Source organism: Falco rusticolus, chromosome 6 (genome assembly GCF_015220075.1).
Source record: "Falco rusticolus isolate bFalRus1 chromosome 6, bFalRus1.pri, whole genome shotgun sequence".
Taxonomy (NCBI): Eukaryota; Metazoa; Chordata; class Aves; order Falconiformes; family Falconidae; genus Falco; species Falco rusticolus.
Window position 1 is genome coordinate 38,531,911 of NC_051192.1, and position 24,988 is coordinate 38,556,898.

Genomic DNA, 24,988 nt, shown 5'->3' on the forward strand with positions numbered 1-24,988 from the left:
GGAAGAGTTAATAGAGAAGGGCCTAGAATGATCTGAGATACAGAGCTTTCTATATCCAAGTTAAACATTGGTAGTGTCACACATGATACCTAGACCTGGTTTGTTATAATATTTGGAGTACTAGAAGAGGCTTAATATGTAGTTAGAATTCTAAACCCCTCAGCTGTTGACAGGAATGAATGGAACCTGTTTTATCACGGACACTTACTTATGTTCTGGTGGTTCTAGGATTCTCCTCTGCTTCTGTTGCTACAATCATTTCTGGTTTGTAAACAGAGGATTGTTGTTTGTAGTATGAAGTGTTTTTTCAGGCAAGAAAGGCAGAAAAACTGAAGTAATTATTTGCTTTAAAACAAGAAAGCCTGTGGTTTTCACACAGAAATTACTGTCACCAAGTTAACTATAACTAGTGCACTACTGAAAGTGCCACAGATATCATTTGCATCTAGATTCCTTTCTAATTCACAGTGAAATAATCTTTTTACCCCAAATTAAAATGACTTGTAACATCTGCATTGGAATTCTGATTGGACAAAGCAAATAAGACCATCATAATTTCTGCTACTCATAAAAGACACAGGAGAAAGGTGTACATTTGGCAAAATACTTAGCTTAATGCATATGAAACCATTCTAGCCAAATGCTAACTTGAAGAGTTTTCTGCCTGGTTGCTTGTTCCTTTCATTCTGTTGCCTCAGAGGTGCTGCGGTAATTGTTCACGAGGCCATGCTGTGAACCACATAGGGAAATTTGTAAGGCTGTAAAAAAAATTCTTAAGGTTCAGGTTATTTTTCATCAAGGCAGGGCAAGAACAGCTTAAAGGCCAGTTGCTGGGAACTAAAACTTTGTCCCAGGTGAGTGCATAGCTACAATTCTGGCTGAATTAGGTCCAGAGGAAGCAGCAAGCATAGTGTAGTACATTGGGGCCTTACTGTGCTATATCACTGCAGACTCTGAGCCCAGTTCAGCTTTCCATGAAGCTGGTGTGGGTTTTGCCATGGATCTGAATGAGGCAGTAAGATTTGTCTTCCTTTTGTACTGAGGATGTGATCACATCTTGATCATAAATCCGTTGCGAAGCATCCTGTGTGTTACAGAATGGGGCTCAGTGGATGGTGTTTCTGACTGACTGGCTAGATATGACTTTTTTTTTTTTTTTTGGTATGATTTACCTGTCAAACTTGGGAGTTGCTGCTATGTGGATATTCTTTTGTAGCTGCAATGTATGGAGTACCCTTCTTGGAACAAGTAACTGCTCATTGATGATAGATAATGAAAGGAAAGCGAACAGCTGCACATACACTTGTATGTTGGAAAAAGTAAAATAATGGTGTACATACCCATCTACATTAGGGCATTCATGAATCCAAGTATTTTTTTCCACACAGAAATTCTACAAGTCCAATGTTGGACTTAATGCACAAAATCTGTAAATCTGGGGTGCATATCCATACACGCTGCATGCCAATGTGCTTTCCAGACAGAAGCTTGGCATCTGCAACAGATATAATATTCCTCTGTTTTTTTTCTACTGAGTTGATTTAATGTATTGTGAAAGTTGGATATCACAGCAATGCAAACTGTAAACATTCTGATTTTTAAAATAAATTGAAAAACTTCTGATAGAATTAAACTGTAACTACAGAACACAGGGAAAATGTAACCTCCGTTTTTAAAAACGGAAAGAAGGAGGACCTGGGGAACTACAGGCAAGTCAACCTTACCTCTGTGCCCAGCAAGATCATGAAGTAGATCCTCCTGGAAACTATGCTAAGACACATCAAAAATAGGGAAGTGACTTGTGACAACCAGCATGGCTTCACTAAGGGCAAATCGGTCCTGACAAATTTGGTGGCCTTCTACGACGGGGTTACAGTGTATGTTGGTGGATAAGGGAAGAGCAGCTGATACCATCTATCTGGACCTGTGCAATATATCTGACGCTGTCCTGCACAACATCCTTGTCTTTAAACTGGAAAGACATGGATGTGATGGATGGACCACTTGGTGGATAAGGAATTCTCTGGATGGTCGCATCAAAGAGTTGCAGTCAACGGCTTGATGTCCAAGTGGAGATGAGTGTCAAGTGGCATTCCTCGGGGGTTATTATTGAGACCAGCGCTGTTTAATGTCTTTGTTGATGACATGAGTAGTGGGTCAGGGCAATCCGAAGCACAATTACAGACTGGGTGGAAAATGGATTGAGAGCAGCCCTGAGGAGAAGGACTTGGCAGTGTTGGTTGGTGAGAAGCTCAGCATGACCTGGCAACGTGCGCTTGCAGCCCAGGAAGCCAAACATATGCTGGGCTGCATCAACAGGAGTGTGGCCAGCAGACCAAGGGAGGCGATTCTCCCCCTCTAGTCCACTCTTCTGAGACCCCACCTGGAGTGCTGCGTCCAGCTCTGGGGACCCCAGTGTAAGGAGGACATGGACCTGCTGGAGCCAGTCCAGAGGAAGGCTGCAAAGATGATCAGAGGGCTGTAGCCCCTCTCCTATGAAGACAGGCTGAGAGAGTTGGGGTTGTTCAGCCTGGAGAAGAGAAGGCTCTGGGGGGACCTTATAGCAGCCTGCCAGTGCCTAAAGGGGGGCTACAGGAAAGCTGGGGAGGGACCTTTCACAAGGGCATGTATGTAGGGATAGGACAAGGGGGAACGGCTTTAAGCTGAAAGAGGGTAGGTTTAAATTAGCTATAAGGAGGAAATTCACTGTGAGGGTGGTGAGGCACTGGAAGGGGTTGCGCAGAGAAGTTGTGGATGCCCCATCCCTGGAAGTGTTCAAGGTCAGGCTGAACGGGGCTTTGAGTGACCTGGTCTAGTGGAAGGTGTCCCTGCCTATGGTGGGGGGTTGGAACTAGATGATCTTTAAGGTCCCTTCCAACCCAAACCGTTCCGTGATTCTATGAACGCTTACTGAATGGTTGCTTCCGGTATGAGCACTTGCAACCTTTCCCTAGCTTCTAGATCAATTCAACACAGACTATTTGCTTGAATTTTCTGTTGCTTATCCCAGTGTGTAGCTTCCTTCATGTCTTCTCTCTATCGAGACCTGATAGTGATCCCCATTCATTGTTGTTCTACGTGCATTTGTATGATTTGTGATTTTCATTGTGTGCTTTATAAGGAGTTATGACTCGAGATTTGAACTGCTTCTCCTCCTCCATGCATGCACTGTATTTTATTCATAATGGACAAGCTATTCATTTATAGTCAAATTAAGTACCATTCTGGTCATTAACCTTTGCTTACATTCTTAATGATATATTTGTTGTCTAGCCAGACGATACTTTCTTTGGCTTTGTCCAATGAACTTAAGCATTTTTAAAGTAGCTTTTACATGTCAAGGAAAAAAGCCATCTACTTTCCAAAAGTGTTTGAAATAGTTGCTGTGGTCTGATCTAGGAATTGCAAGACATTCCTGTGGAACTGTTCAAGCTTTGAACAGAATCCATAGACAGAGAGTAGGTACATGCAGGCAAGCTGCTGCTTGTACAGTATCCTGGTAAGGGGAGGCAGCATGTGGGAGAGGGATGTGGCCATAAGGATTGGGTCCCAGGTCGTGATGGTAAGTAGTATTTAGATAAAACAGAAAACTCCTTTGTGCTTAAATAAGATTCTGATATTGATTCTGGAGTATCTGCCTCTACATAAAGTGAGTGTTTGTTGAAAGCTTTGCATTTTAATAAAATCAACTGTTGCTCGGTTTGCAGTTTTTTTCCCACCATAATGTTGGGTCAGGTTCACAGCCATTTCAGACAGCTAACAAACAAACGTTCAGGTGCATAGAAAAAAATGTGTCTTTTACAATGCAAAGCGTTAACAGAAATGGCCCTCATGATACTCGGGGCATTTCTCTGTTAAATTGGCAAGTGCTGATGTGAGAGCTTGCAAGGCAGGTTGCCTAGGAGAAAATACTCCCAACTCCAGCTTTCAGCCAAAGTATCTTTGATACACACAAGAACAGTGACAAGACCCTAAGCACCAAATATCTTTTGAATTTGTAATGGTGTACAGTATTCAGAACTGAACAAATCCATTTACCCTGTCAGCAGTATGAAGAGTATGCAATTTTTTTAGACCAGACATGCTAGTTCTTTCCAAAATTTTGGGATAAGAAAAACAATTAAAGTTTGCTCCTTTCCATATACACTAGATAGTTATGTAGAGAATATGAAAATGGTAATCAGATATATGGCATTCCTCGCTAGGGGCTGATAATGCTAGACCATATACTGGAATTATACTCTGTAGCTCACTGGGTTTCTTATTTTTCTTCTGATACTTACTTTCCCTGTATGTGATCTGTGAATGTTCTGATGAATTAAAAGTATAATACTCCTTTAAGCCTAGCTTTTAGTGGGGTTTTGCTGTGCTTACCTATAACATCTAAGCATGAATGTAACTTATTTTGGTATTATTTGTGCAGCTTTATTTAAAAGCAGCCTTTTTCTTCTGTTGTGGGTCGAATGTTACATGGCAGTCATGAACTAATTTTAAATGTCTTTTAGGCAATCCGTCAATGACATGGATGAAAAATACAGATAACTGTGAACATTCACCACTTCTTGTCTTGATTCTGAAATTATTTTAATAAGTATATAGAGAATAGAAAATACAAACGTACCATGAATTTCTTTTAAGTGATGGACAAAAAATACCAAACCCTTTCTGTTGTAGTTCTAAAGCTGTATTTTGCTCAACACAAATGTAAGAAAAAACGAAGGTCTGAATTTTATTTGATGACCTTTTTCAGCCTACACCTCACGTCTGTTCTGATCTCTGTAAAGCAGCCAATGGAAAGTATAAAATAATGTTTTTCACTGAGCCACGCTTTCTATCTTATTGCTAGGACCGTGATGAAGTATCTAATGGAAACAGAAGAGGAATCTTTCCATTTCTCTATACTTTTATGTTACAAACAATGCTGTTATTCCTAAATTGCAAGGATATGTGATTGTCAATGGAAGTGATGGCAAGTAGTGTAGTGGCTTAGAACACTTGACACATGAAGAGCAGATTAGACATCTATGACGTGCCAAGTTAGAACAGGACTTCAACAATACTGAGGAAACTTTGGAAACTGTTCTGTACTAAATAAGGATAAACCAAATGTCAGTTCTCTAGTCCAAAATTGTCTGTTATCTGAATGCATGTTAAAGTCTAGGTTTTAGAATAACTAACATGAATATTGATCATTTACGATTCTCTTTTACTGTGGTTTTGTGTGTTTGGATAGTAATTATACTACAAATGGGTAGCTAGCTGTCTAAATAGCTGTTTGTGTCAACATAGTCTGGGAGACAAACTTGTTTTCTTGAGCCCTCCATGTGCCTGCACCTCCTTGTGTAAGTAGATTAGTTCACATAAAACAGGTTTCTCTTATTTCTTCAAAGCACCTGGAGCTCTGGGATGTATCCAGTGCAAGAAAGGGCCTGGCCTCTGTTATTCTGTATTGCATTTGGAGATGGTGAGGGGCAATACAGCAATACACACACACAATACCAGATAATATAGAGACAGTGGTAATACCAGTGCAAGTACCCATGAAACCAGTCTTATGCTCTGTGTTACACTGTCTTTGTGATCCAGCTTCCCTGAACCTCTACCACCTTCTTCCTAAAGCTGTGGGGTATCACCAGCATGTTGTGCCATGCCAGAGGCAGATAGAACTGAGCAGAGGTGCCTGCCTTGTAGCATCAGTCTGTTGATCCCATGAAATGCTGCTGTACTGACGGTATCATGAGTTTTCTTAAGGCATCAGTATCACTAACATTAACATTTTAAGAAAGCTGTAATTTCTTACTAGTTGGAGGGAGGTCATAGCCAAACTGTATACACTTAGCTGCATCCCCTGAAAACAACTGAAATCTAGTTCTAAATTCTTCCATCTTTATGGAAAAAATTTTGATCATCTGTCAAATTTCAATTTACAGGTTTATTCTGCTTGTACAGTTTACAGATATGCTCAGCTTGTGCAGTATACTGCATTAGCTATGCCAACACAGCAAGCAGGGGAGTGGACAGGAGAGGGGCTGCTGAGGATGGCTTAACCAGTAGAGCCAAATATAAATGCAGATGTCTTTAGTGATGCTGTTTTGCTATGTATTTTGCTGTTAATTTAAATTAATTGTACACCCTCAACAGGCCCAGAAATGTTGACTTTCACGTAAAAGTGGTCACATCTTGCGGAAGTGTACAGAAAAACAGAGACTTCCTTTGCTTCTTTTCTTTTGATCACTTGCTGTTATCTTTTACACCTAATTGCCAAGGAACTGATAGGTTCCACCCAGCTGTTGTGGCTATCACACTGCTGTAATTATATCTCTCTCTGTACTTCATTTTATGGTCCTTCTCCAGGATGCTACTAAAGTTACACAGTTAGTGATCCTTTGAGATCCTACTTACTTAATTTCAGAGTGGATTATTGCATGGAAAGATCAAAGTTAACCAGCTGCAAATGTTAAACCAATTTGAACTCCTTTGCAGAATTGGAGGAGGGAAGGAGGTGACATTTCTTCCTGGTGCTTATTGTATCTTTCCCAAACTGTTAAAATTAAACTTTCATTGTGTAAGTCAAAACTAATTCATGACTAATGGTCACTTTCTGCCAATATCAGAGGAAGTCTCATACTAAGCTGTTTGGGAAGGTTGCTGTCAGGCATCACAATTCTGTAAAAGCTGCAAGTGTACAGAATGGAAAATGCACTTCAATTTTGATTCTGAAGTACTGGGAAGAGGTGGGAGGCAGCAGTTTCTTACTCAAGAAATGCATTGCTTGTGCTTTGTATTTGATTGTGGCCTACAAAATACTTCCTACTTTAGTGAGCCTCATCTTTTAGTCAATGTAGTGAATTTTATTTTCTGCACAATCAATAAATCTGAGAATTCCCAGTGAATTGCACTAGTAAAACTCAATGGAAGACAACAGGATTTTGCAGCTGTTACTGAAAACATTATTTGGTTTATGATTATCTGTGATTAAATCCCAAAAGGAAATAACTTAGCCTAACTCTGAGTTAAGGATGAATTTGACAATTGAATAGGGTCATTAGAAAACAGTTTCACTGCATGTACGTTGCCTGCATTTGGGGTCACCAAGGTCAGTATCAGCACAGAAAGGCATTTTGCAGTTCCAATGTATCTTCTACAGAGCTTATGATTTACTTTACTGATTAAAAACAGTTCTTGAAAGGCTGGGGAGATGTCTTTCCCCTTTTTATAAAGTAGGAATTGCTATAATTTTTTTTAATTATTTAATTAATTTAATTAATTGCTATAAATTTTGTGGAGATCCCAAGGATTTCTCTCTAACCTGCAACTTGTATCTCAATTTCCTTTGCATCTTACTGATGAAATCCATACTCATAGAAATACGTAGCATGACTACCAAGTTGTCTTCCTGTTGCTCATGTCAGAGCAACAAAATAAATTCTGGGACAGCTCCATGTTCTTTAGATCAGTTCTTTGTGAGATATCTTTGCAATCTGAAGAATAATGCCCCTTGAGTCTTTTATCTTTTCTCTCCTTAAGAAACACATTTTTTAAGCAGTATTTGGAACATCTGTTTCTGATAACTGTAGTTTGAACCTAGATCTTAGTAAGAACTTCTGGTCCAGGGTTTGTTTTTACTGGAAATAATAAAACCAATGTGTGTTTTTTCAAAAGTAAATTTAAAAATGGTGTTATCGCACATTGAAAATAAAAAAGTGTTTATTTACAAACTGTCATCACTTTCACTCTCTTGTAAAGGTAGTCATTGTGTGCAGTTCAGCCCCACAACTGTTGACCAAACAAAAGGCCATACAAGTGGTTTGGATAGGTATTCAATGCGTTTAAAACTCGTATGTGATCCATTATGCGCTTAACTAATCAGTTTTAATGATCACCTGTGAAAGTAATTTGATGAGTAGCAAACCTAATAGCTTGCTTTATCTCCACTTAATCTCCAGCCCACACACAAAGAATGCTCGGGACCCCTCAAAAATACCTAAGAATGATATAGATATACCATTAAATTCTGTATGAAATGACACAGAAGATAAGAAACTACAAGAGGAAGGGAAACACCAACATTAATGGGGGAGAAGAACTGAATACTTTTCCTGTTGTCTCTTCTACAGAAAAAAATACAGGTCTTAATTAGTTTTATTTGAAAGTGGGATGGGGTGGAGGAGAGTAGGTCTCTCTCAGACACGTTTTGCGTATTATCCAGTGATTTATTATGAGCACTCTGGAAGGTGAATGGCACCAAGATACTTCTGGAACTACTAATCTAGAGAGGGCTGTATTTTCTGATTAATCCCCTTCATAAAGGAACTACTGAACTCAAAGTTTTTAGTTATTCTTTTGAATGTGTTTAATCTTGGTTAGGGCTTGGGGGGTTATTACACCTTCAAATATTGAAAAAAAAAAGTTAGCTGTTGACTTGGGAGCTTTCTCTTGCTTCCTTCTGAACAGTAAAGAGGCAGAATGTCATGCAGGTAATTGTACTAGACCGAACAGATTGCCCTTGGGTGCTGGCAAAGTCTCAGTCTATAGCAAAGCAAGATGATTGTGATGAATAAGAAACAGAGGGCCTGTCAGAGGAGTAAATCAGTTAGTGAGTCAATGGAAATGGCTTTGATAAATGGATGGATATCAATATTAAATCAATTGGTGGGAAACATTGTTATACTCTGAGACAAGGATAAACACTTCAATAAAATACAGGATAGCTGTTTCATTTGAGTTAAAATAGGAATTTCTAGTCAAGCAATCGGCTTTCTGTGATGACTGCATTTTTTTGTTTGCTTGCTCTTTGGCTTTACTTGAAAGGAAATACAGTAATCTCCATTTTATGTGCTTCAAATAGACTTGCTTAAATCTCTACCGGCAGATAACTTGGCATGATAATTATTCTGCAGTGATAACAGTACAGTACCCTTAGCATATATACTAGTACTGTAACTTTGCTACTACAATAAAAGCATTAGAGACAAGTAGTAAATATAATTTTGTTAGACTGCCTCTGTCCCATGTAGCTTTAGGCATACTTAAAATCACCAGGTTTAGTATGCTTTTCATATTTACATTATTTCTTGATGTGATTTACCAGTCAGCGTGAGGTAGAATTTTCCTGTTTTACAGTTAAGTTCTAGTTATTCTCCTTTTCCCTGCAATTTCTGATACTTGAAAGTTGTTATAGTAGAATTTTATTCTATAGTTAGAAGAACAATTTAGTATTCATAAATGATAATGGAAATTGCATGGCATATGGGTGTCCAAAATATTCATTAGTATAAAGATATTATAATTTATATAGTTCTTTGCAGCTGAAATAAACTGTCTTCTACTCTGTTTGCACTGTCAGCTTAAAAAAAAGAAAAAAGGTTTAAATCATGTACGCTCTTAATACTGAAACCAGTGAGATTTGTTTCAATCTGAGAGTAAAAATTGGCCCCAAGACAGTGAACATTTTCATAGAAAGACAAAGCTCCATGCCTTCATGTTCCTAATGGCGAGGACTCTTACCAAGTATGCAAGTAATATGCGAGTCTGTTTTCACTTTTCCCTTGTCCTTCATCCTTCCACAGGATTGTCTTTGCCTGTTAGTAATGTCATTTTATTAATCAAAACAAAAACTTTAGGAACTTGTGGCTTTTTTTATGCCGTATTTATTTATTGTGGTGTGCTGGATCAGCCCTCATCCCAGTGGAATTCCTGCTGCTATTTTAATATTTAAATTAAGTAGCATTCTGTTTCTTAAAAAAATACATGGCTAAAGTGCTTTAAAGTGGATATTTAAAATGGTCATATGTCACATGAGAACTGATATTTCTAGATGCTTTTAAAACGCTTATTTTCAATATCCTATGTTCCCCTTTTATGGGGAAAGGCATACAATGGTCTTAAGACCATTGTATAGGACAGGTCGTAACAAAAAAGGCAAAATGAAAGGAGAAGACATTTTGCAAACTGATGCAGTAGCTGCATGAACAGGCACTTCTCTTTCTGCCAGAGTTCATTTTAGTCATTTGTATCTGGGGCAGTGATAATCTATGAGATACTGCAAAGGGGCAGGTAGCAGCTGTCCATCAGCTAATGCCAGCTGCTGTGCTGTTCACTTACAGTCGTCCCCTTTCTCTTACAGTCTTGGCTGTATTTTGGAGAAAGTACTACAGAGAAATGGAAATGTTACTGCATTTTGTAATGCTGTTCTGTGCTGTGGTGTCCCAGTTTCCCATACATATCTGTTTGCGGTTCTCTGCGTGTGTGTCCTCATCAAGGTTTCTGGTATCAGTGTTCCATTATAGACTTCCTGCCGCACAGGAGAACTTGATAAACTGTTATTTGCTGTAGCTTTTAGTTTCCTTTTGTTTGCTGGTTATGTTGTCATTTTCATGTACCATCATTAAGTCAATGAGTTGGGCAAATTACTGCAAGTGATCCTTTTCAAACTCCCTTTTAATATCCCGTTTATTTTTAGTGTTGCTAGATTAAACAGTTCTGTAACTATATTTGTTCAGAGGCTACTTCAAGGATGCTAATTACATTGATAACAGGTGGGAATTCCCATGGGATTTTTTTCTGAATGTTATCTCTGTTTCTTGGGGTTTTATGAAAGTGGAAAGTGTTGCCTGTAGAAATACAAATACTGATCCAGAGCTGTAGAGAGTATTAAAAAAACCTGTGCTTTTATGTGATTGCCAGTTTCTACACAGTGTTTAGTGGAGAACTCAGATTTTCTTTTTGGTATGATTTGGGGAACTGCAATGCAGCAGAACATTATATTACACAAAGCTCTATTATGTTGTATGAATAGGCAGACACATTGTCAAGAGATTTTTTGATCCATTTAGATGTATATGGAAAGCACTTCAAATAACTAAGTAGAAGCAGCTAAGGAAGCAGTAAAAATGAATAATAGCGCAGTATAGTAAACACAAAATGGGCTAATTATAGCCTGAAATCAAATATTGAAGTTGGATTTCCAAATTTTTAGTGTGCAGCTGTTCGTTCTGGCTCTAGAAGAGAACAGGAATTGCAGTCTGCAGCAGAAGGAAGCTTGTTGTGCAGAGGATCCAATACTGTATCCTTTGTGATCCCAACTGGAAAGGACATAAAGATAATGCAAGATGGATTCAGCCAGATTTACTGGCATATGTTTGTGGGGCTCATCAGCTTTTTCTCTTTAGCTCTCCTCTTTCTTCTTCCCTTTGCCTTAGTTCTTGTCTCCCACAATATTTTGTGAATGTATATTACAGGTCATCTACTTGAGTAATTGTCAGTGTGGTTAACCCTTTCACTGTGTTACAGACTCTAAAGTGCATTATCAGATGCTTTTCAAACCTAAAGCTTTCTGTAGCTGCCTTCTGTGAAATCTTATTTGTGAAAATCTTTTAATACTGTAGAATTAGGTTAACCTTCTGGTTTTGTGATTTTTAGGTTCAAGCCTGCATTTAGAATAGAACTTGGGACTTGCAATTCAAATAAGTTTCAGTTATATTGGAATCAGCTGCTGGGTTTATAAGGTGCCACTGACAGAAGTGGCATCACTTCTTACCAGACTGTTGGGGTCTAGGGACTGCTTGAAGCAATACCACTACCCCCGATTCTCAACGCTCAGCAAATAGACAGTCTCTCTTCTCAACAAAAGACGATACAGTCATCTCACAGCTTATCTGTGTGAAACTGAAGTTCTGGCTTAATTCTTCAAGAAAATTCTCCATCATTTTGGTCAATTTCTTTTTCCATTCCTCAGCTCTCCATTAGGAAAAGGTGTATAAGAATTTCCCATACCTGGAAATATAAGAAAGTCGTTCAGATTTGGTCATTAAGTGTTTAACTATCGTCATAAAGGGTCCTGAGACCCTGCAAAGAGAAGAAACACCACAAGGTCTGGACTTTTGTGTGTCCTTCATTTCATTCTCAGTTATATTCTTGAGACTATTTGGACCAATCACTTGAGGCCCAAAGGTTCCCCGCTTTCCTCATGGAGAGTATGAAAAATAGGAGATTCTTAATTTTTATGCATCTCAGTAAAGTTAAGACAAAGCTTTAAAAACCAAACCCAATTGCATTATTATATAATTTTGAAGAATTGTAAATCAGCATTAACTCCACAATATGCATTAATTTCTTGTAAGTTCCTTCTGGTTTTGTGGAGATGACACATATAAAGGATCTAAATAGATTTTGTTTGCTTTGTAGGTGGTGGACTGTGCTTGGGATGAACTAGTCAAGATCTATACTCCATCGTGTCTGGCAGTTCCTGTCTAGAGAAAAAGTGGATTGGACCCACCAGGAACCTTTCTCTCTTCCCCCATGACCAGACTTGTGCTGAATTGTCAACTGTGTCACTAATCTTAGTGTCTCTGTTTAGGTAAAACTCTGTCTGAACAGAATGTTATGCACTTAAGCACGTGGAGATTTTAGGGCTTGGTTTACTGTACCAGTAAAACGTTCAACAGCTACTGAATGGCTGAAGAGTTACCATAGCAGATACGAGCTGGTGTCTGTAGAGCAGGATCACCAACACAGTTTTGTGATCTGTCTGGCTAATGAGAGCAGAAGCCTGAATCCTCTTGATCCTTACAAAGAGTAAAAGTAACTGGCAGTGTATTTTGAGATAATGTCGCTGTAGAAAAGAAGAGGAAAAAAGCATCTTTTCACTGTAAAGTACTGTAAAGTCAACTGAGGTTTGTACCACTTGGATGCATTTATATGTATATGTTTTGCTGTGACTCACTTTGCATTATGTTCTTGTGCAATATGACGAATACTCTTGATAGACAGTAAATGTCATACTTTATAGCCAGCTGATTCATTTGACCATTTTGATTGCCACTTCACAAAGATAATAAAGATTAGTTTAATATGTTTTTTCAGTTAGATGTCCTTGAGTAAAACAGTTGATGAAGTCATGTAGAAAGATAGTCTGATATTAGAGAAAACACTTAGGAAAAAATGAAATACAGACAACACCAATTGCATCACAATCCTCAGGATTTAGAGATCAGGCAACCAGCTCTCCTATTGAACTTGTCTTCTGTTTTCACTTAGAAAGTTTTTCCAAGAGGTAGAAGAGGAATGTGGCCATATATTCAGTGTTTCTGGAGCTCTGACAGCCTGGCCAAAGTGAAAGCTGATGTCCAGACCAGTTGAACCTACATACGTGCAGTGTAACTGCATGGTATAAGCATAGCAAGCAGATCCAGCGTGGGCAAGCTATTGCACTTAGAAGAATAAGCCAAACATGTTATGGGTATGTTGAGTACTTTGACTCCTCAGCCCACATGCTGGTATTTTTATCTGAGTTTTTCTGGGGCAAGTAGAGATGTTCAGGTTTTATGCCTCTCCAGTCTCCTTTGAATACTCTTTCGGGATCCAGCTGCGTGAGGCTTCTCTCTTGGTTTCCTGCTAGCTTTTGGGGTTTGGGGTTGGGGTTTTTGATTTGGGTGTTTTGTTTTCTTTTTTTTATTTTACCTTAAAGCTGTCTCCCTTCTGCTGTTACCCCATATCAACAAGCTTTACCATCAAAAGACTGCAGATCAGGTCTTTGCAGATCTCTGGTCAGGCTTTCATAGTCTTCTGTTAATGAATTGCTGTGCATTTCTGGGCTGTACCACTCGTATATCAAGCAACAGCAGACACTGCCAGATCTACTGGATGCTTTGAAGAAGTGAAAGAATTCAGAAGAGCTAAGACCTGCAAGTTGCAAGGAAAGACTGATTGTGCTGCTTTGGAGCATGTAGCCACAGGGAGATGAGCTTGTATTGATTTGGTGTTAGGGCAAGACTAAGAAACCCTCTTCTGCAACATGAGAATCTGGAACCTGGTAGGATCTAAGATTTTTCTGGGTCACTGCAAACTGACTCCAGAATGCCATCTTCTCAAGCTGAATGAAGAAGTAGGTTTTTTGGGTTTTTTTGATTTTTGTTTTTTTTGTGACAGTGTGCTGCACCAAATTCCATATATTTACTGTGCTTTAATTATGTGTGCTGAGGAATGATGCAACGATAAAGCTGTGCTGCATACAGCTTTCAGCAATATCGTGGACCATAAAATCTAATTTTAGGCATTAAAATTGATTATTTCAACTTTAATAGTTACTCCACCCTTCTGCTTTATCTCTTTTTTTCTGCTTAGATTGCCACTTACTTGTCTGAGTGAGTGGAACATTTTGGTGGGAGTATGTATTTTATATGCATGTTTCTGGGGAGAAGGATTGAGGGAGAGGGACATTCTAAATGCTGCCATAGCCTATCAATGGAAGGTCAAATGGAGAAAACCTAGCACAGCAGGGGCAGGAATTCTGACCACACACACTCAACATGTGGATTAAACCTTTTCTAAACTACCTTCTCTCCCCTCATATCCTGATTAGTGTCAGTGCTGAGGGTTGCTGTGTCTGGATTTAATTCTCTTGAAAAACGAGTGGATCCAGAAGATGCACAGAGTAAATAAAAATTGTGGCCTTTAATCTTCCTGCTTGATCTTTGAATGGAGGGAACGTGCTGTAACATTTCTGCATTGTAACAGAAAAAGTTGTTGCTGATTCTTAATTCTCAGGGAATGGTTGCTATAGTTGTTGTAAAGAAATACTTTTTATTTTATGACCATAATACTAGCTTCTCTTTTTTTTCCATTTACTGAAACAGATCTTTAACAACAACAGTCTTAAATATGTAAAGTGTTCTCCTTTTAAACTTGCTTCTGTGGAAGATTTTGTTTTACGGGAGCTCATAGATTTCTCCTTGGTTCAGGAAATATATTGATTACTCATGTTCTGAAGGAGTGGATTTGCAATTCTACAGTGCTATTAAATTAATTGCACACAATATCTTTGGCTACACTCTTTTGTTCACTTCCCAAATTAAGAAACATTGGTCAAAAAGTAAATGCAGTGAAAGATACTGAGAGTATCTTTTAAGAAAAGAGTATCATTATCATCATCATGGTTTATGTCTTGTATGAATACTGGGAAACAGTCACATTTTTCCTTTGTACTTTTAGAGACTATATGCAACTTTTCCTAGCTGTATGTCAGCATTTTGATAAAGGAAAGCTATTTTAAATAGTTGTGTCTGCTTGTGCAGACTACGTGTCAGTGATGAACTGCCAAGTGCAGTGCTGGCCTCAGATTTTGCTGCATAGGCGTGGGTGTACTAAGCCTTTCAGTAGTACTGCTCAGTTTTGAATGTGCTCAAGGTCATGTGATGGGGAATGGATGTAACTGCACAATGCTTCCCCTATATACTTCATAGTTGCATTAGGCCCTGATTAAAGCAAACTGTCCATTAAACATTTTATATAGATCTTTACCATTTTCATCCAAGAAACCATTTAAAAAAATGATGTGCTTAGGAATTTGACATCAGTTTGCTCCACACACTGGTTTGTTTTGGTTTTTTTCTCATACCCATGTTATTATTCGTAGGTGAAATGCAGAACTGAGTGTAATTTGTATCGGAGGATTAAAGTTAAAGCATCATAATCATCTCATTACTGTAAGGAACCACAGAGCTATCCATTACTACGATCTATGCCCCACTGCTAGGTCAAAATTTTTTAACAATCAACTTATGAACTGAGCACTGTCTCTGGGCAAAAGAACAGCAGGTGTGAGGGAAGCTCCTTCACTGCAGTGTTAGCTCAAATGGTGTCTCTCTGTTGCTTTTTCCAACTCCTTCCCGGTGAAGTGCAGGAGAACTCTTCTGAGTGTGGAATGGTGGAGAAGCAGTGGGAGACTAGTACTGGGCCTGGCCTGAATCAATGTTGAGAAGGGGGTGGTTTGGCAAGGGGCAGCACCTTCCCCTCCTCCTCCCCTTGCTTTGTATGGGCAAAATTAGGAGTACCATGAGAAATGTTGCAAGAGAAGCTGGCCTTGCAACGCAGGTGAGTTCCAAGAGATAGGATATGGCACCTGGGACACACGCTCAAGTTCCCGAATTCAGTGTTAGTGCAGCCTCACGTTGTGAGTGCTGCGTGCAGTTCTGGGCCCCACAATTTAAGAAGGATGTGAAGGTCCTTGAATGCGTCCAGAAGAGGACAACAAAGCTGGTGAAGGGGCTGCGAGGAATGCCCTGCGAGGAGCGGCTAAGGAGTTGGGGCTTGTCTATTTTGGAGAAAAGGAGGCTGAGGGGCGACCTTATTGCTCTCTACAGCTTCCTGAGGAGGGGACATGGAGAAGGAGGTCCTGAGCTCTTCTACCTGGGATCTGGTGCTAGGACATGTGGGAATGGTTCAAAGCTGCACCAGGGGAGGTTTAGACTGAACACTAGGAAGTATTTCTTTACCAAGAGGATGGTCAGACACTGGAACAGCCTTCCTAGAGAGGTGGTTGATGCCCCAGGCCTGTCAGCATTTAAGAGGCATTTGGACAATGGCCTTAATAACATGCTTCAACTTGTTGTCAGGCAGTTGGACTAGATGATCATTGGAGGTCCTTTCCAACTGAACTGTTCTACTTTATTCGATTTTTTTATCCTTCTGATACACTTATTTTTCTGTTTCAATCAGGGAACTATTTAGCCCCCAAAGCAGGCTTGCAGCCTGATCCTCTGCAGTGTTAGAGACTCGCTTCTCTAGTGATAATTTCACTGGTGAGGGGGCAAGACTGTTTCTTCCAGAGGTTATGCTTAGGTGGAGTCCCAATTACTGCAGTATTTCCAGAAAGCATGATTAGATTTTTTTCATATCTGCACTTGTCAGAAGAACCTTTTCTTTCTCCCATGTGCAAATACTGTCACAGTGATCCGCCCATTCCTTTAAATTGTGCTGTGTGTGGGCTTGGGATGAGTCCAGCTGGAGGCTGGTGTAGATGCATTGGCACAGTTCTTCGGTGCATTTTGAAGCCAGACTTGATCTCCAGTAAGTTTGAATGAGTGTATCAACCTTTGTATGCCTTAATATTTCAAGCCACTTAACTGTGAGTTTACATTTTATGCTGCAGTGCAGCTGCTGAAGTGGGTGAAGGCCCCTGAGGGGGAGTGCCCCATGACACCAGGGAGGTGGCCACAGGTGGCATCTCATTTTGCCTAAAAACTTCTGGGTTTCAGTGCATGCTTTCTTCCCACCCCGAGTTAGCAAAGATTAAACTTCAAAGTAGCCTGATTGCATCTGTGGCTTTTGTGACTGAGGTAACCTGAGAAATTCAGATAGGTGTTACTCTCACCTTTTAAAAGGAGGCATACTCACACAGTCCTGGGTTTTTTTGTTTTCCAGTGGTTTAATGGTAATCAGTGGAGTTTTTATTCAATAAAAATGTAAGTACTTGAATATTATTAAAACTAAAGATTTGCATGTAAAAAGAAGATGAAAATACAACTGCCTTGGTAAGAACCAGAAAGAGAACAAAATGGAAAATCAACTGTTGTGGAAAATAACTAAGTTAACACTTAAAAGGGAAAAAGACAGTTTAAAATGGTAAGTATAAGGAGAATCTTCCCATAGATTCTGTAAAGATGAAAAAGAGGTGAAGGAGGAAAAGAGAGGCTGCAGTTTTGAGTCAGGTGAGGAGAACCCTCCCGTAGATTCTGTAAAGATGAGAAAGAGATGAAGGAGGAAAAGAGCAGCTGCAGTTTTGAGTCAGGTGAGTATTACTGTGGTCCTTATGAAGTCAGTCTTGTTCCTCCATTAATGTCAGGGTCTGTAATGGGAATGGGGAAAGGAAGGAAGGTGAGAAAATACCAGGCAAGTGAGAACAGTAGCTTTACAAAAAAATGAATAAATTGAAGATGGAAAAATAAAAGGCAGACAAGCTGGAGACAGCCCCTGGTGGGAAAGAATATTTATCAAGGAACACAATGTCAAAAAGTAGAAGGGAGGACTACTGTGTCTGCACCGGTGACAGGCAGAGCCTGTGGGTTTGCTGCCACTCCTCCATATTAGCATGGTCATTCCGTGCACACATGCTTGCCTGGCAGTCCTAACACCTGCACTGCTCTGGCTGAGAGCTGTGGGTGTGAGCACCTTCCTGCAAGTGCTGCAGGTCTCACCCAAACACTGAGCTGTACCAGAGTTTCCAGGGTAGTGACTGGGGAGAAGTATAGCTGGCTTTGGAAGCTGGATGTGTCTATGACATCTATGAACTGAACTAAGAGCGAGATGTAATATTTTTCTGCACAAATCGCACAGAAAATGCTTGTGCCTTTTTGATACTGCTGACACGCATGCTGTGCTTGTGCTGAATTCCGTATAAGCCCACCAGAACTGGCAATCCTTGTCAGGATCTGGTCCACTCTTTTTATGGTAAGTCTTCCAAAAACAAGCTCTGGGTGCCGAGCATGCCATTTTCCCCCAAGCTGGTTCTTTCTAACGCTGTTACTGTGGAGCAGGAGGAGGCTCGTTTTGTTTAAAATAATGATTTCGCCAATCTCCTATTGATGGTGGAAGGTAGTCTTACTGAGAGTGACCTGACGTGTATGATGTTAGGAGAAGGCTCAAGATTATAAGGCAGCTCTGAATAAAAGTGTAGTTTTTCATTCCCTGATGTTGTCTGGCACTGCGGGAGGCTGGCAGAGGGCTGGTTGTCCAAGAGAGTGGCTTTGGCTTTTCCTCGGAGTGGAGGTGGTCCACCCCGGTCTCCTGTCGAAACCTACACCCGGCAAGTGGAGGGAAGGGATGAGCTTATTTAAACTTCACCAGGCTTTAAAACGTCACTTTCGAAGGCGCTGGGTGATTACCAATTTTCAGGGACTTTTCAAGGAGAGTCCCCCTGCTAGAAACAGGCTCTCCCCGCTTTCTGAGCGGTGGTTCCCGTCTCCCCGCCGTTCCCCGCACAGAAGGGGCTCCCCTAGGCGAGCGGGCGGGCGAGCCGGGGGCGGCGGGGGGACCCGGCACCCCAGCGCGGCGAGGCCGGGGGGCGGCAGGAGGCGTGCCGCCGGGGGGCTCGGCGGGTGCTTTCCCCTGGGAGGCCGTGCGCTTCTGGGGAGGGAAAAGCGGCCTGCCTGCTTGTGCAGGCGTGGGGGGTCGCAGTGACCGCCGCTCCGGGAGACGCGGGGGCTCCTGCCGGTCTCCCACGTGATTTCGGGCCGGCCGCGCTCCGGTGCTGCGGGGCGCCGCGCTTGTCCGTCCCTCGGGCTGGAAGTGCCGCCGCCCGCCCCGCCTGCGCCCGGTCGTGCTTGCGAGGGCTTGGGGGCGGCGAGGGGACCTTCCCAGCTCCGCCGAGCCGGGACGCGCGCCGGGGGACACCGCGGGGGCAAGGGGGGTGACACCGGGGGCGAGGGCGGCGGGATGAGGGGGGACACCCATAGCGGCGGCGGAGATGCACCGGGGATAGTGGGGGGACACGCCGGGGGCGGCGGCGGGGAGGGGACAGGAGGGGCGGGGAGGAGGGGGGACTCGTCGGGGGCGGCGGCCGCCCTGCCGGGAGCGCGTCCTGCCTCCGCCCGCCCCCTGCCTCCGCCCGTCCCCGTCCCCCCCCGCCGCCGCCGCCGCCGCCGCGGCGGGTGGCCGGGCGGGCGGCAGTGCCGCGGGCCCCGGCGGCGGGGCCGTGCGCCGACAGGATGGGCCGGTGGCGGGGCCGGGCGCGGGGCGTCGCGGTGGCCGTGGCGCACGGGCTGTGCTCGGGCTCGCTGAACATCCTGCTGAAGTTCCTGCTGGCCCGCTACCACTTCGCCTTCCTGACGCTGCTGCAGTGCCTGAGCAGCGCGGCGGCGGCGCTGGGGCTGGAGGCGCTGCGGCGGCGGGGGCTGGCGGCGCTGCCGCCCTTCGGGCCCCGCCTGGCGCGCCCCTTCGCCGCCGTGGCTGCCCTGGCCACGCTGCAGTCCACCCTCACGCTCTGGTCGCTGCGCGGCCTCAGCCTCCCCATGTACGTCGTCTTCAAGCGCTGCCTGCCCCTCGTCACCCTCCTCACCGGCGCCCTGGTGCTCCGCGACGGCATGCCCTCGCCCGGCGTCCTCGTCGCCGTCCTCATCACCACCTGCGGCGCCGCGCTGGCCGGTGAGTGCGACCGCACAGGAGCGACAGGACAGGACCGGACGGGGCGGACGGGCACGCCGCGGGGCGCCCCGACGGCGGCGCCGCCTCTGCACCGGCAGCCTCCGCCGCTCCGGCTGGGCTTCGGGACGGGACGGGACGGGGCGGGCAGCGGCACCCCGGGGGGAAGGAGCCGGGGATACGGGGCCGGGCAGCCCGGGGGGGCAGCTGCCGCCCCACTGGGGCAGGCTCAGGCTTGCCGGGGTGGTTGCGGCCCCGCTGTGGCCGGTACAACCTTACGGAGATAGATGCATCCTTATGGGGCTCGGTGCAAACCTATGGGAGTAGGTGCAAGCTTAGCGCAACCCTACCAGGGAAGGTGCAACCCGATGGAGGGAGGTGTGGTCCTACGGGAGGTGGGTGCAACCTTACAGGGGTAGATGTAATATTCCGGGGGCAACTTCTGCCCTGTGGGGGCAACTGCAGCCCTGCTGGGCTAAGTGCAACCTTACAGGGATAGGTGCAAGCTCAGGGGCCAGCTGCAGCCCTGTGCGGCCAGGGGCCCTACCTGTGCTGATTTCCAGCCGAGATGTATGTGGGGTGGGAGGCAAAGCTGGGTCTGTGTGGCCCAGCTACACTCCTGGGTTGGGGGCTACCCCAGGGAATGGAGCGCACACACACACACACACACACGGCGAGTGGTTTAACCCGCAGAGAAACCTGACAGGGGTCTCAGCAGGGAGGCTGGTGCTGCGGGACCCCCATGGCTTGGCTTTGCTGGGAGGAGCAGGAGGGCAGAAGGAGGGCGGGGGGGGGGCTGACACGCGCCCGTGATGGCAAGACGGTGCCCAGGGTTGCTGTGTGTATGTGCCGTTTCTGCTGCAAATCTCCTATAGTGGCTTTGCAAAGGGGGGAATGCAGTCTGATTTTGCCTGTGGGATTTAGGGGGAGAGTGAAAGACATTCAGAAGGTTTGCAGCATGCAGAAGAGGTAACTGTGTCCACCCTTGGGACAAGTGTGACAAATCCTATGAGTTACGGAAACTGCACTGCTGCCTGTTTCCTAAATATCCCCCAGTCCAAAACAGTGCACTCTTTCTGTCTCGCATGCAGAAACCGTGTTTGTGTCTTTCTGTGACTCTCCCAACAGGAGCTGGTGACCTGACTGGGGATGCTATGGGCTATGTGACAGGCGTGCTGGCCGTGCTGATACACGCTGCCTACCTGGTGCTCATTCAGAAGACCAGTGTAGATAGTGAATATGGACCCCTGACAGCGCAGTATGCCATCGCTGTTTCAGCCACTCCTTTTCTCATCATTTGCTCCTTTGCCAGCATGGATTCCATCAATGTCTGGTCTTTCCCAGGGTGGAAGGACCCTGCCATGGTATGCATCTTTATTGCTTGCGTCCTGATTAGCTGTGCCATGAACTTTACCACCCTTCACTGCACTTACATTAACTCAGCTGTGACCACCAGCTTCGTAGGGGTGGTGAAGAGCATAGCAACCATCACGGTGGGCATGGTGGCATTCAATGATGTGGAGCCCACAAAGTTATTTATAGCTGGTGTTGTGGTCAACACCTTGGGGTCTGTCATTTACTGTGTGGCCAAGTACATTGAGACCAGGCGGCAGAGCAATTATGAGGACCTGGAGAAAGAAGCTAGAGAAGAGGAGGGGGAAAGGCAGGCTGGGGACCAAGCACTATTTGCCATGGAGGCAATTTCCCAGGAGAAGGGGACTGAGGAAGCAGCAGTGGAAAGATCAGCCATGGGGGACAGCCAGAGTGGAGAGAAAGAGAAGGATGGCACTGAGAAACCTGCCAAGGGACCGGCGGTCCAGGGAAAAGCCACCAGCACACAAGAAGTGAACAGGAGCTTGCTGAAGGATGCCTATCTTGGAGTATGGAGGTTGGTGAGGGGTGCTAATTATATAAAGAAGGATTATTTGATAGAAAATGAAGAACTACCAAACCCTTAAAAAGCAGGTTTGAAAACCTATTGCTTGAGGACAGACACCTGGTTCTCTGTACAGGGGGAAAGGCAGAGCATACATTTCCACATCAGTACTGATGGATAAATCCACATCACGTAGGATGACTTTACCTCATTGTCAAAAAGCAGAAGGTCAGAGTTTGCTCATGCTTTGAGCTTGCTTTCAGCTGCTTTCAGTACATCAATTTAGACCCACCACAGTTAAAGGTGCTGAGTCCTCTGCTGTGGACACAGAGAGGGTTGGGTAATGGGAAGTCATGGGGTGCTTGAGCAGCAGCCTGGGCTACAGGGGACATCAGTACCACTGAGCTGGTCGGCAGTGCCAGTGGCACAGCATTGGCCTTGTAGCTTAGCTCGTGTCTGGAGCCTTGTGACTTTAAGACCATTGGGAGGCTCTGTTGATGTGCTTCCGTTTCTCTATCTGTCCAGTTTAGGTACTCTATAGAAATATATGCCTACAATATATAAGATCCTCTTAACTGTACTTCTGTGTGCTCCTCTGTGTCAATAGAATTGCAACAGAGCTAGAGGTTGTGCCACTTCAATTATATTGGTGTAAAATCACCCTCTTAACTGAAGAACTGAAACTCTCCCTGATTCGGCGGCCAGGCTGTGCCTTGGACCTGGTTTACATTGGGTGGTTTGTGTCTTCAGTAGAATTACTTTTGTCTTGTGCTGGTGTACCTGAAAGCAGAATCAGATCTGAACTTCTGAGAAACTTTGGTTAGCAAAAGGTTGTTTTTCTATGAGCTTTAACCACATATGGCATTGGGAATATTAGCTCGACCCAAATAAAAGAGTTGGGAAAGGTTGGTATGTATTGATTTGATTTGAGAGGGCTGTAAAAAATTAGGGATACAGTCTGTGCCTTGTGCTATCCCCTCCTTGTACCCTAAAGCTGGGTGAATCAGAGCCTGAACTGGAACATATGCATCCTCTCCATCTCCCTCTCTAAGGAGTACAGGCTGATAGCAGAACTGGGGACTCCATCTCTCTGGGATTCCCAGGGGTGCTTTTGCAGGACAGTTTTGCTGTATCCTGGTGATGTGCTGGGACACAGTTTTGTGTGTATCAGCCCCCACTGTCCCTGTGCTGTGGTGTCCAGTGGAAGAAAATGTGGCCAGGCAGGCAGGAGCTGCAATGTGCTCCTGGCACATCCCGCAGCTGAGCACTCGTGGGCCAGGGTGCTTGGTGTACTCGGCAGCGAGACGTCCTGGCTTTGGTGGAAGCTGCTCCCCTGTGCCCAGACCATCCCCGCTCGGGTGCTCCTGTGGGAAGCAGGAAGCAGGTGCTCCAGCAAAGCCTCTACTGGATGTGCTAATGTTTTGTACCACATACATTTAACGGCAAACACTGGGGAAACAGATGTTTGAGTATTTCTTAGCCTGGGGATACCCTTCCGGTAGGTTCGAGTCTTTGGGTCAAGCCTTTGATCAGAACTAGGCAGAGAAGAGATTTGACTCTGAGTCTTCCTCAGGTGCCCGAGCCATCAGCCCATCTTGACCACAGGCTGAAGCAAGCTGTTATCATCTCCCGAAAAAATGAACCAAGTGTTTTTTTGTTGTTATTGCTATTGTTGTTGTAATTATTATTAATTTATTAAGCCACTGAACTGAAAATCAATTATTCCCACAGCCCTAATTAATCAGTGCCTAGCCCAATACTTTCTCAAGCCAAGGCAGCATTAGCCTCACAGCGCGTTCAGCACTGAAATCTGAAATGAGCAATTTAGCCAGCAGGGAATATCTGCAAAACTGATCTCTGGGGGAGCTTTAGATTCTTGTCAATAAATGCAGGCAGAAACATGGGTGCGACAGTATGTTTTCTGAGTGAGTGCGTAAGTTGGGTGACCTGTTATCACCCCATGAGTTTTGAAAGAGATGGCTATAAAGACATTCAGGCTAAAAGCCTGTAGCTGCTGAGCTGGGGGATGGGGCATGGAGATTTGTACATCACACATTATGTATAGCTAGTGTTTAAGAGTCGAGAGATACTGGCTATATGCCAAAACACGTTTACTTTCTGTTCAAGCTCCATATGGCACCTTTTCCAATAAAAGCACTATTTATTGTTTATAGGCTAATGTAATAGGGGTTTTGTTAGTTTTTCAAATGCATCCTAGACTAAAGAAGTTTGTGCCTATGACTTATAGTTCCATATTACTGAACTCATTACAATATTGAACTGCATTGTAATCATACTGAAGAGAAACTCACATTTCTGGTCTGTCCTCACTGTGCTCAGTGTTTTCTGTCCACAAGAAATGCGGATCTTTTTACCACCTGGATGCCAGTCTTAGATCTTGTAGTGTACACTTGCTAGAGAAAGCTCTCCCCCTGGACTCTTGTTGCAGGACTTTTTCCTGGGGGAGTTCAATGTTTTGCCACTTAACTGTTGTTGAAGTATTAGTAGAAACTTCCGGAAATTCCAACAGCTTTGACTGTTAAAAAAGCTGCTGTTACGATGTTGTACATTTGCATGTATAGTTGAAATGTGATTATATTGTATTCTGTTTATACCTGTAAATTCCCTAAATTAAAATGGGAATTTGGCAAATGCAGTCCAATTTTTCAGTAGCAGAGACTGTCACACAATAAAATAAAAATACTGCCTCGAGCTGAGGTATTTTAATAGGATCAGCCGAAGACTGAAGAATGAGATGTGGGAATAAAATGCACTGCTTTCCAAAAGCCTTCTGGTTTTCTTATTGTTGCTACCCTGGGATGCTCATTTTTGGTTCATTTATGGTTATTCTTGAGCCTTTATATCACCCAAATTTCCTTAACGTGCGACCGCACACTATAAATACTGTCATAGACAGAGAGACTGAGGACGGACAAAGGAACACAGGAATCTGCTGTGGCTGAGTCCTCTGTACAGCTTGAAGTTTCTGTGGTTCTCAGCAATGATTTCTTTGGTTACGTATTTAAGATGTTTTAGTGTCACTAGCCTAACTGCTGTAACTTTAAATAAAAATAAGATGATGTTTGTTATTAATAGTTAGATTATAAGATCATTCCATTATTAGAGGACTTAATATTGATTTTATTTTACAATGTTAGGAATTTGTATTACCAGCTATGTCACGTGGCAACCCTA

General features: G+C 43.6%; 2 protein-coding genes across 2 annotated transcripts in view; both read left to right on the top strand.

The window, feature by feature from the left end:
* The window catches only part of PEX7 (peroxisomal biogenesis factor 7), a 50,431-nt gene extending 35,613 nt beyond the window's left edge, over nucleotides 1–14,818 (top strand). The window contains exon 10 of the mRNA XM_037391777.1: nucleotides 12,187–14,818. Coding sequence (XP_037247674.1) covers nucleotides 12,187–12,255 — 69 coding nt within the window. The 3' untranslated portion in view covers nucleotides 12,256–14,818. The remainder of the gene's footprint in view (nucleotides 1–12,186) is intronic.
* A 4,636-nt stretch (nucleotides 14,819–19,454) lies between these two features.
* SLC35D3 (solute carrier family 35 member D3) lies at nucleotides 19,455–24,542 on the top strand. The gene is made up of 2 exons (XM_037393203.1): nucleotides 19,455–19,920; nucleotides 21,046–24,542. The coding sequence occupies exons 1-2, from the start codon at nucleotides 19,485–19,487 to the stop codon at nucleotides 21,873–21,875; spliced, it is 1,266 nt and encodes a 421-aa protein (XP_037249100.1). The 5' UTR covers nucleotides 19,455–19,484; the 3' UTR covers nucleotides 21,876–24,542.
* Nucleotides 24,543–24,988: the final 446 nt, after the last annotated feature.